Consider the following 12,142-nt stretch of genomic DNA (forward strand, 5'->3'; position numbering starts at 1 on the left):
TCACAAACCAGTGGCAGACAGTTCCATACTTTTTACCATTCTTAAAGTCATCATGACAGATGCGTGGTTCTTGAATGTGTGACAACATGTAAGAAGGATAGGCACAAAATATGGTCAGTGTATCTCCTATTTTAACGGCACTGTCCGAAGGTGAGGAGGTTATTTTGCCATCAGGAATTAGCAACTGCCATTCCTCTCCTACACAAACAAGTTATACAAGTATATATAGCATCATTAAACTTTGAAAATGGAAATTATGTATGTGAGATACAATATGTAACATAGAACTTTTTAATATCCTACTTTTATTTTTACTGCAAGAGACAGCAGTTACTGCACATAATACAATCAAAAATATTAAACAGGATTTAGGCTCCATTGATGAAGAACACAAGGGATTGAGGGACTATAGAACTATTGAAGCACAGGATTTAACAGTTAAGGACTGAATCAGCTATTTCAGCAAATGCCAGCTAGAACTTAGAAGACAGATAAACCTTTCCTCTCCAACAAAGTTGTTTAGCATGTGATGAGCATGTGATTAAGTCTTGCATCAGAGCACCAGGGTTACTGTGAAATATTTTTTGCACTTCATGCTTCATCTTAAACAGTTGCATCTCAAGGTGCTAAAGTGAGCAATATTTCGGCACACTTGGCAGAGTCAGCTAGGCTGAGCTAGCATACTATAGTTTATACTTTCGTCTATTAAAATGACTATAGATTTAGGTGAGAATTGTTTTTTATAATTTTTTGTGATCATACACATGCATATTTGTTTGTTGTAGATGATTCTGATCTGTACATAAATTCACATGTGAGCTCAAAATTTACATAACATGTACATGTATATCAGAAAATGCAATAAAACATATTGTATATTTTTATTCCTCTCTTCTGCAGAGATGTTACAATGGTACTAAACTATGACATGGCTAAGAGCAGGGTTTTAAGGGCCCCAATAAATTTTTTAAGAACTTAATTAAACAAAATTATTACAGAAGATGGGCCCTTCTGGCCTTTTGCCAAGCAAAAAAGTCATAATATCATCAAAATCAATCTTCCTAGCTAGTTAAAATTCAATAGACAAAGTGCATGTTATCATGCGTGCAGGTAAAAATTAATTAATTTTGACTTGAGAGTCCTGTGTCTTCTGAGTTACTCAATCATGCTGATGCACAGCATAAACCTGGTACTGTCATACAAAAGAAATGTAAAGATGAAACCATACATCTATACTAACTGAATGAATAATCATGACTTGAGTTATTTTTGATTGTAAAACGTTTGTCTACTCTGCATGTATAAATAAGCATCAGAAATAATTTTTAAAATGGAGAAGTCTCTTTTATATTTTTGATAAAATTTGGGTAAAATCCCTATGCTACAAGGGACTTTAACCTGGTTTTTGAACAGCTTTAAAAATTTGGGGAAAAAAAATGCAAACTTGGTTGGAATCAGTTTAAACTTTCTACACAACATAAGTACATGCATCAGAAAATTTTTTCTCCTTTCCATTTTTGACAAATTTGACCAAAGTTCCTGTATATAGTACATGGACTTTGGCCTGATTTTTGAGCAACTTTAAAGATTCAAATTTGATTGGAACCAAACTTTTTATGCAACATGACTATATGTATATCAAAAAAAAGATAGCATTATAAAACTAGAGAATTCTTTTTAGTCATTTTTGGTGACACTGGTTCCGGCTGTTTTTACAATACAGTGCCATTACCAAGAGTAGATCTAGTCTACTCTTGCTATTACACTATATATGCAAAGTTTATTAGTTTTTTTTAACTAAATGCATTGAAGTTTTTAAGTCAATTGCAGTATTAGTGAGATAACTGCTGCTAAAGTGATGAAATGAGAGAGAATCCTCCATTTTATTAAGGTAGAATCATAGATAATGGTAGAATAGGATAAGTAGAGGAAGTGATCATCATATGACACATGACCACTGAACCTCCTCAGTGCATGCAGTGAAGCTGCATGCATCTGCAGATCTGAGTAACAGCTCAGCCATCCCGGGCGTGGCTGGGTGCTGTAACCATGATAATGCTGTAACACTCTCTCCTTCTCTCCCGGGCTCCTTAGCCTCTTTATTTTCACAGGGAACAGCTGAAATGTCAAAAAGGAAGGGTAAAGGTAAATTGCCGGTCCACAGGGTGATCATGGTTGGGCCTGAAGGCGTAGGAAAGAATGCTTTGACGTTGCAATTCATGTACTCAGAGGTGAGGAATGCTATCATTATTAGTAACCTTAGGGGCAAATGTAGTATACCGGTACCACTTAGAACGCCATTTTAATATTGCTGACTCACTGATAACATCATAGATGAACACCCCTCTCGCCCCACAATATCCTTAGCTGGCAGGATGCTAAGCTGCACCTCACATGGAGGGGGTGGGCTTGAGCACATAAAAACTAAACACTGAAGAGAATGCTTTGTAGGCTCTAATGGTTTAGGGTTTAGATTATAATGTTTTTGTTGGACCCCCACCCACACAACCACCAACATGAAACCCTCACAAAACATTAAAAAAAAATCAAACCCTAAACCCTCACAGCCTACTTGAGTTTTGTGTAAAGATATAGGAGACATAATTTGTTCATTCATTACATCAAAATCTATGGTTTTTTCATTGGAATCTATTTCCAGGATACCGGTATACCTCGCTCTACCCTAACCAAATTTATTATTAGTATTATATGATACATATTTGTTTTTGGTTTGGTTCTGGTAAATGTTATCTTCCTTTTTCTTTCTCCTCTATTTCTCTCAGTTTGTTGAGAACTATGAGCCAACAAAAGCAGACAATTATCGCAAGAAAGCGACAGTCTCCGGGCAAGAATGCCAGATAGACATACTTGATACTGCTGGGCAGGAAGACTATGCTGTCATACGTGACAATTACTTCAGAGCCGGAGAGGGCTTCATCTGCGTCTTCTCAGTCACAGAGCGAGAGACTTTTGAGGGCATGAAGGACTTTCGGGAGCAAGTCCTCAGAGTGAAAGTTGACGATAAAGTCCCAATGATACTCGTTGGTAACAAGATCGATCTCCAAGATCAAAGGGTAGTGAGCTTTGATGAAGCAAAAGCCCTCGCACATTCGTGGGGGATTCCTTATGAAGAAACATCAGCCAAGACTAAGCTAAATGTTGAAAAGGTTTATTACGATTTAGTCCTTGCCATAAAGGAGAAGAAAGACTCTAAGAAAGACTCCGTTAATGAAACGAATCAAAAAAAGAAAAAGAAGTCAAAATGTGTCATCTTGTAGGACAATTCTTTCCAGCATCCTCCCGCCACCTCTCTCTCTCTCTCTCTTTCTTGCTAACTTGTTCTCATCATCTTACTATTAATAGCTGTTAATCAATAGACTGTGAAACCAGTAATTATTATTATTAGTAATTTTATTAGCTTATTCAGTGGATGTTCTTTACTCTAGTTTAATTATGCTAATGTGTTTATGTTCCAAAAATTTGAACTAATTCTGATCAAGTTTGGATTTTTTACAAATTTTTCAAGTTGCTTAAAAATTGGGTCAAAGTCCTTGTACTATTAAATAGTGCAAGGACTTTGGCCTGATTTTAAAGCAACTTGAAAAGTTCATAAAAAATCTAAACTTGATCAGAATCAGTTCAAACTTTCTACACAACATAAGCACATGTATAATGTATCAGAAAAAAATTATAAGAATGGAGATTTCTCTCCTTTTAATTTTTGATGAAATTAGGCCAAAATTCTTGTACAAGACTTTGGCTCCATTTTTGAGCAGCTTTAAAAATTCATTAAAATCTAAATTTGATCGGAACCAAATTTTCTATGCAACATGTATGCCAAAAAATTATAAAAATAGAGAATTCTTTTCTAATCATCTTTGGTAAAATAGCCACATTGGGTCTGTTTTTACAATACATGCTTATGCATGCACCTTACACTTTTTAAGGACATTCATTGCACTTTATTAATGATTTAACTATATGGCACATGGTACAATTATACCTGGTAATTCACAGATTTGAATATTATTATACTTATTATTAAATAAAATCAGTGATGAAAAGGGGCAATGAGGAATATAATAAGTGTAAAAGGATTAAAATCTAATAATGTTAGGTTTCATATTGTGAGGGATCCAGACCCAAGAACTCAAATGCATTCTTGCTGAGAAGTTTGTCCTAAAATCAAAAAATAATACTTATAAGAGCCTAAATGATGCAAACCTTAAGTGATGTGTCCCATTCTTCAATTGACTCAATCAGTTTCCCTGGGAAGTGTTCTCCCAGAGGAAATGGATAATCACTTCCTAGAACAACTCTATCCTATTAGAATAGCTGATTAAAGATAACACAATAACAGATCTTTTTACAGTAACACAATGCAATTATGATTCTAATCCCTTCCTCAGGGTTCTGCCTTTAAAAAAAAATTAGAGGTGGTTGGAGACTTATTGTTCCTTTTAAATCTATGCACAGACTACAATATCATGCTTTTATGTATGGCTATTAATATACATGTAAATTGGATGGTTGGTCTAAGTGATGAACTGGTTGGTTCATTTGTTGAGGTGGTTGTCCAGACCACCCCCAACCACCATAGGCAGAGCTATGCTCCCTCCTCCCTTCCTTGAAAGTGCAGTGCATTAGAGGTCAGTCATGAGGTCAGTTAGTGATTGTAATACCAGTTTTAAACAGGTTGTTTGTTATAACAAGGATAAGATCATAGTGCCACTAAATTGGATTACCTCTCCAATGATATCTACCAGGAACTTGAGTGCCTTTTGATCATGAACCAATGAATCAGTGTACACCTTTCCTATGTAACTCCTACAATACAAACTATCAAATACTACTACTGTGTTTTTCGATGACAGACAAGCAGAATGTGTTATGCACATGCTCTCTTGAAAGTAGATGCATCTATACTTAATACCATATCTATGTTAATACTGACCACCAATATTAGCAAGGCATGTGCCAAGCACATTTTCTGCTTGTCTATCATACAAGTTTGAGCTAGAACACAACACAAACAGATCCAAACAGACCTAGGATTGACACTATTCTCAGTGGCACAGAGATCAGGGCGTACATTAAAACCATGCTCAATCCTTCCAATGGTATAAGGGAAGGATCCTCCTCCATGAGCAAAGCATATCTTTAGGTTTGGGTGTCTCTCCAGCACGCCACCAAACAGAACAGAACAAATGGCAGTTGCTGTCTCTGCTGGCATCCCTAGAGAGAGAGAGGGGGGAAGAGAGAGGGGGAGGGAGAGAGAGGGGATAACACTTTGCTGCTAAACTTATACACGCACAAGGTATGAAATAGCGATTGTTAAATTCTAATCTTACCAAAACAAGGAGGAATCCATGTACATGTAATATTATATCATTGTTGATAATTGAGAGAATATTAGGCATATTAGAGATAATCCACTTAACTTGATGTACTACATGCTTCCATAATTGGGTTAGGCATTTGAGGTCACACAAGGATTCAACATCATGCACGCACCATGTACACATCATTGATATACTAACAATAGACCCATTGTGGTGTACACTATGCATAGTGTTGTATATGGAGATTTTTTTTAATAGTCATTACTCACCTACTAGCCATGGTAACCAGTATTTTGACATACGGCCACCTGTCTCCATGTCCCAAGGATGAACAAACACAGCTGCATTCAACTCCTCAGCCGCCTTTAACATTAAATGGAGCAATTACATATTATCTTTGTAAATGATTGTGTGACTCACAGCAAATACACATTGTAACTCGGTAGCATCAAGATTCCACTCATTGACATGAGAGCCTATCTGAACACCAGGAAAGCCTAGCTCCTATCATTCCAATGATGATTACATTCAAACGATGATTATCCTAACAGCATTAGTACATGTACAATATACCTTAATACAACGTTTCAGTTCTTGAACAGCTAGCTCGGGTGCCTGGGATAAGAAAAATTAGAGTTTGAATTGTGTGCATGTCATTGTTACTGTGTGCAATAGTATTATTACAGTCTGAGGCTAGTAAGTAACATAATTAAAATTGATTAAGTAAAAGCAAGAGTAGATAATAATTAGAGGAGAGTGTCCTACTATGCACTATGACCCCTGTTTCATCACCGCATAGAAATGGAAAGTCACACTCCGGTTATTTCTGTACTTTATTTGAGTAGTTATAGTTATTGCTAGTTATCTTCAAACAACTACTCAAAAATACAGAAATAGCCGGGATGTGACTCTTCAACTCTATACCGTGATGAAGCAAGGTGTGTTGCACAGTAGGACACTTTCCTCTAACTATTATCTACTCTTGCTAAAAGCAATTAAACATACAATGAGATAAGGCACATGTTATACTTTAATGCAAGTTATGCAACATCTGCAAAATTACATGTGACATTACAATTTTCTACTATAAGATACATGTACATGTTATCTAGATAATACAGACTTTTAATATTCACCTGCATAGGAAGCGTGCCCAGCCCGACAAATCTCTTTGGAAATTTGGCAACAGTTTGAGCCAAATCGTTGTTTAAAATTTTACACAAGTCAAGTGTGTCCTCTGGCTTTGCCTAGTTGCGTAAATACAAAAGATTTAAAGGAGCGTCATCAAGGGATACTAACATACCCAATAGCTGAACATAACTGGTACGGTTGATAGGGCCTGTACAGTTACACCTAATGAAACATCATCAATAAAAGCGTCTCCCTCTCTCTCTCTCTCCTTCCCCAATACCTGTATTATCCATGTCTTTTATCCTAGCTTCGGGAGACCAGCAGTTCTCGTCCACCACTCGAAAGAGTTGGCCGTCCTTTAACATCCTTGCCTTCCCTTGGCAGTGGTGGTGAAGCTGGATCCACCCGCCATAACCATATCTCTGAATGTAACAGAAAATCAAACCTTTCTTCCGTCTCTTTACGCCTTACCTCTTTTAAATCCGGCCATCTCTCTGGCAAGATGTGGTTGTGAATGTCTACTTTAATGCCTGACATTTTCTTCCATGAACACAAAGGGAAACCATTTACCCAGCGGGAGTATGAGATCAAGTTGACAAGTTCACACCACGTAATACCCACAGTCCCACACACCTTTGTTTACCAACCCACTCTTTCGAGTACATACAGGAAACTGTAGTCTAATCATAGATATTATAGTTACGTAGATCTAATACCGGTCGGTATCTATGCTCTAATCTATGCTCTTTTAATTACTATGAGCCACGCCTATAATTAATTACGATCAAGCACACATACCGTATCTAGCTGACATATCTGTAGTATGGTTGTGTGCTTATCACGCTTAAATGAATTTAGTATGGTTTCAAGGAAATGTGAATTCCCCAGCACAGCAAAATAAGTAATCTAACGCATTTAATCTTGTGCAATTTATGTTATATGATTTGTTTCACAATAACAATAGCAGAAAAATTATTTAATTTCAAAGACAAAATCACTATTAGATCTACAACAACTACAACATTAAAAATTAATAGGCCTAAAATAACAACAGCAATAAACTAGAAATCTATATCTAGATTAAATAACTCAAAAAAGAAAAAAGCCTTAAAGCATGAAAGTTTTAAAAGAAAAAAGCAAGGAGAATCACGGCAATGAATGAGACTGTAGCAAGAGGATAAACCTTGTTAGCAGGACTCATAATATTATTGCATGAAGGGCCTGCATTGACTCCACTGCAGCTATCAATACCAGATCCAATTAAAGGACGAGCACAGCAACCAATCAATGAAGCAACCCTAGTAAGACTATCGAGACACTTAGCAGAGGTTGTACTGTTGCAGACTATTCCAGTATTAATGGAATAGCAAGCACCATCAATTTGATCAAATGCAACACTGTTGGTACGATTCTCTCGAGCAAGTAGAACACGACAATAGTCTCCATTCTCTTGTCCGCAAACTCCATTTTGAAGAAATTCTGTTTCAAAATTTATTGCAGCAGAAGAATCATTATTTGCCATTCCTCGGCAGCGTAAGAATGTAACCAATGGGTCAAGGCAGGAAGAGATGCAGTGTCTGGAGTAAGCCTGATTTATTTCAGCTAGCTGGGAATCATTGAGATCAGAGGTTGGGCTAAGTTCAAGCAGTGCAGTTGCGCTACAGCTTTGAGGCAAGCTTTTATTAAAGGCAGTGAAGCAGTCATCAGAATCATCATCCTGACGAATGTCATGCTCCTCAGAAAATTTGATCAGTAGGCTTTCCTGCAGATTGCTTGCAACAGCTCCTTGACTGATGACAGCTGCAACAAATAAGCAGCAGACTGCTGCAAATTTAGTGGAAAGAGAGAAATTTGACATGTTGCAGCTTCACTATCAACAAGAACTCTTACTATCAACCTTCGATCACCTCTATCTGGTTACAATGACTTCAAATAGACTAAAAATACCTGTTTTAGTGTCGGGCTTAATCTTATTATACTTGTGGTTGGGTTTAAATTCATTTGAAGCATTTTTGTTGGATATCTTATATCAGTGAGAGTATAGGTATTTGACATCATAAGTCAGCTTAATCATACAAAGCATAGTAGTGAATAACTTCACGCAAAGACAAACACCTTTGTTTACCAAACATTCAATTACCATGAACCATACCCATAGATGATCACATCACCACTGTAAATTCTTTCAAAGTCAATTGTATTTTATTTTCGCTTTAATTCTCTTATCAGCTACGATCTAAAAACTTGCCCAGTGGCCACCTAATAAGATAATACTTATAGACTATAAGGTAATGAAAAGTATTTCTAACCAAGTAATCACTCTATTATCAGTGATAATGGAATTTATCAGTGTACAGTTAGGATATTGTGAATCACTCTAATGCATGTAAACCATTTACCCAGTGGGGTGAGGAGATCAAGTTGGCATTTGACAGCTTCACGCCACACTGTAAACCCATTAAAATTACCTTTTAATTTTAACTATTCTTATCATTGGCCTAATTTTTTTCAAGTTAATGGACAAAATCGTTAAAATTAATGGATCTTAGTATACCCATTACCCCCCATTGCAAAAGCGTTAAACATAAAGGCCATTGGGTTTAAAGTACACTACACTCACACACACACACACACACACACACTAACAGTATAAAATTATAAAAAAAGTAAGGAAGATCATAGTCTCGTCGCCCAGCCCCCAGGGCGACGAGACTAGGAAGATCACAGCAATGAATGACAGAGTAGCAAGAAGATAAACCTTGTTAGCAGGACTATTGCATGAAGGATCTGCATTGACTCCAGTGCAGCTATCAATACCAGGTCCAATATAAGGACGAGCACAGCAACCAATCAATGAAGCAGCCCTAGTAAGACTATTGAGACACCTAGCAGAGGTTGTACTGTTGCAGACTATTCCAGCATCATTAGAATAGCAAGCATCAGTTTGATCAAATGCAGCACTGTTAGTACGATTCTGTTGAACAAATAGAACAAGACAGCAGTCTCCACTCTCTTGTCCACAGACTCCATTTTGAAAAAATTCCGTTTGAAAATTTATCGTAGCTGAAGAATCATTATGTGCTATTCCTAAGCAGTGAACGTATGTAACCAATGGGTCAAGGCAGGAAGAGATGCAGTTTCTGGAGAAAGCTGGATTTATTTTAGCTAGCTGGGCATCACTAAGATCAGAGGTTAGGTCAAGATCAAATAGTATAGTTGCGTTACAGCTTTGAGGCAAGCTGTCATTAAAGGTAGTGCAGCATTCATCAATGTCATCATCCTGACGAGTGTCGTGCTCCTTAGAAAATTTAGCAAGTAGACTTTTCTGCAGATTGTTTGCAACAGCTCCTTGACTGATGACAGCTACAACAAATAAGCAGCAGACTGCTGCAAATTTAGTGGAAATAGAGTTTGACATGTTACAGCTTCACTATCATCAAGAACTCTTACTATCAACCTTCAATTGGCTCTATCTGGTTACAGTTACTTCAAATAGACTAAAAATACCTGTTTTATCTGGGTCTTGTTATATTTGTGGTTGGGTTTGAAGCATTTTTGTTGGATATCTTATATCAAGGAGGGTATAGGTCTTTAACATTAGTCAACATATATAAAGCATAGTAGTGAATGACTTCATATGTAGGCATGCCACTAAAATTACCTTACCATAAGCCATACCCATGATCACATTACCATTATAAATTCTTTCAAAAGCCACTTGTACTTTATTTTCACTTTAATTCTCTTATCAGTCACAATCTAAAAACATCCTTGCCCAGCGGCTACCTAATAAGATTATTATTACTTAATATTTTTAAGTTAAGAGGGAGACTATAAAGTAATGAAACCAAATAATCATCACTCTATTATCAGTGATAATGGAATTCGTCAGTGTACAGTGAAGGCTCAGGATATTATGAATGTTTACTTTAGTTTAATGCCTTTTATGAAGTACAAAACCAGTTGATATTTGATAACTTCACACCACATAATACACCACACGTACACACATATACACACATAGTCAGGTGAAGCCTAGGCTCTGCCTGACTAGTACATGATATACACACAAACACACATTCATATATCTAGCCACACCCATGACTTACATACTGTATAGCTGTATGAAGCATCTGTGCATATTGGTAGCAATCTATTGTGCTTAAATGAATTTAATAGTCTAGGGAATGAGGTGGAATCCCCCATCTAATGGACTGAAATAGCAAAATAAGCAATCTATAAGTGCATTTCAAACATGCACAATTTAGTGTTATAATATTAGTTCAAATAACAATATCAAAAATTAATTGGTTGTCAAAATCCCTAATACTTTAAATCTACAACAACTACAACAGTCTAATAAATTAATAGGCCTATAGCAATCACAATAATAGTGGCTTAAAGTTCAGTATCAATGTATAAAGTTTTAAAAGAAAAAAGTAAGGAGGATCACAGCAATGAATGACAGAGTAGCAAGGGGATAAACCTTGTTAGCAGGACTATTGCATGAAGGATCTGCATTGACTCCAGGGCAGCTATCAATACCAGATCCAATATAAGGACGAGCACAGCAACCAATCAATGAAGCAGTCCTAGTAAGACTATTGAGACACCTAGCAGAGGTTGTACTGTTGCAGACTATTCCAAAATTAAAATAGCAAGCATCATCAATTTGATCAAATACAGCACTGTTAGTACGATTCTGTCGAGCAATTAGAACAAGACAGTAGTCTCCACTCTCTTGTCCACAGACTCCATTTTGAAGAAATTCTGATTGAAAATTTATTGTAGCTGAAGAAACATTATTTGCTGTATTTAGGCAGCGATACAATGTAACCAATGGGTCAAGGCAGGAAGAGATGCAGTGTCTGGAGTAAGCTTGGTTTATTTCAGCTAGCTGGGCATCACTGAGATCAGAGGTTGGGTCAAGATCAAGTAGTGCAGATATGTTACAGCTTTGAGGCAAGCTGTCATTAAAGGCAGTGAAGCATTTAAAGTCATCATCCTGACGAGTGTCATGCTCCTTAGAAAATTTGACCAGTAGACTTTTCTGCAGACTGTTAGCAACAGCTCCTTGACTGATGACAGCTACAACAAATAAGCAGCAGACTGCTGCAAATTTAGTGGAAAGAGGAAAATTTGACATGTTACAGCTTCACTATCAACAAGAACTCTTACTATCAACCTTCATTTGGCTCTAACAGTGACTTCAAATATAGACTAAAAATGCCTGTTGTAGTGTGGGTTTAATCTAAGTACACTTGTGGTTGGGTTTAATTTAATTTGAAGCATTTTTGTTCGATATCCTACTATATCAAGTTAGGTATAGGTATTTATCATTAGTCAACATTATGTAAAAGCATAGTAGGAAGTTATAGGTATTTATCATTAGGTAACATTATATAATAGCATAGTAGGAATATCATTAGTCAACATTACATAAAGCATACTGTATAAGTGGTTTTTTAGGGTTGCAAATTTCGCAGATTCCTTCCTGATTTGCAAAAATAAAATCCATAATTTAATATGGTACCTGCATGGCACATGTGGTAGAATTCGCAAAATTACAATCTGCCAATTGGAATTTTAGTAGATTTTGTGAAATATAATTTCCTTGAAAAAAACCACTTATACGGTAGTAGGAAGGTATAGGTATTTATCATTAGGTA

General features: G+C 36.5%; 4 protein-coding genes across 4 annotated transcripts; 1 reads left to right on the top strand and 3 right to left on the bottom strand.

The window, feature by feature from the left end:
- Positions 1-652: 652 nt before the first annotated feature.
- On the top strand, positions 653-3,479 carry LOC100636028 (ras-related protein O-RAL). Its single transcript, XM_003386049.3, has 3 exons — positions 653-726; positions 2,095-2,231; positions 2,784-3,479. Exons 1-3 carry the CDS (start codon positions 711-713, stop codon positions 3,276-3,278), a joined length of 648 nt encoding a protein of 215 aa, XP_003386097.2. The 5' UTR covers positions 653-710; the 3' UTR covers positions 3,279-3,479.
- A 556-nt stretch (positions 3,480-4,035) lies between these two features.
- On the bottom strand, positions 4,036-7,110 carry LOC100636154 (2-amino-3-carboxymuconate-6-semialdehyde decarboxylase-like). Its single transcript, XM_003386050.3, has 11 exons — positions 6,945-7,110; positions 6,754-6,895; positions 6,646-6,695; positions 6,479-6,589; positions 5,916-5,957; positions 5,763-5,846; positions 5,612-5,705; positions 5,049-5,235; positions 4,746-4,827; positions 4,225-4,323; positions 4,036-4,179 (listed from the first exon to the last, which is right to left on the bottom strand). Exons 1-11 carry the CDS (start codon positions 7,008-7,010, stop codon positions 4,114-4,116), a joined length of 1,023 nt encoding a protein of 340 aa, XP_003386098.1. The 5' UTR covers positions 7,011-7,110; the 3' UTR covers positions 4,036-4,113.
- A 290-nt stretch (positions 7,111-7,400) lies between these two features.
- On the bottom strand, positions 7,401-10,420 carry LOC109581511 (uncharacterized). Its single transcript, XM_019995676.1, has 2 exons — positions 9,578-10,420; positions 7,401-8,014 (listed from the first exon to the last, which is right to left on the bottom strand). Exons 1-2 carry the CDS (start codon positions 9,889-9,891, stop codon positions 7,597-7,599), a joined length of 732 nt encoding a protein of 243 aa, XP_019851235.1. The 5' UTR covers positions 9,892-10,420; the 3' UTR covers positions 7,401-7,596.
- Positions 10,421-10,654: 234 nt separating this feature from the next.
- On the bottom strand, positions 10,655-11,780 carry LOC109581494 (uncharacterized). Its single transcript, XM_019995644.1, has 2 exons — positions 11,652-11,780; positions 10,655-11,585 (listed from the first exon to the last, which is right to left on the bottom strand). The coding sequence occupies exons 1-2, from the start codon at positions 11,662-11,664 to the stop codon at positions 10,900-10,902; spliced, it is 699 nt and encodes a 232-aa protein (XP_019851203.1). The 5' UTR covers positions 11,665-11,780; the 3' UTR covers positions 10,655-10,899.
- Positions 11,781-12,142: the final 362 nt, after the last annotated feature.

Source organism: Amphimedon queenslandica, unplaced genomic scaffold (genome assembly GCF_000090795.2).
Source record: "Amphimedon queenslandica unplaced genomic scaffold, v1.1 AMPQUscaffold_13436, whole genome shotgun sequence".
Lineage (NCBI taxonomy): Eukaryota > Metazoa > Porifera > Demospongiae > Haplosclerida > Niphatidae > Amphimedon > Amphimedon queenslandica.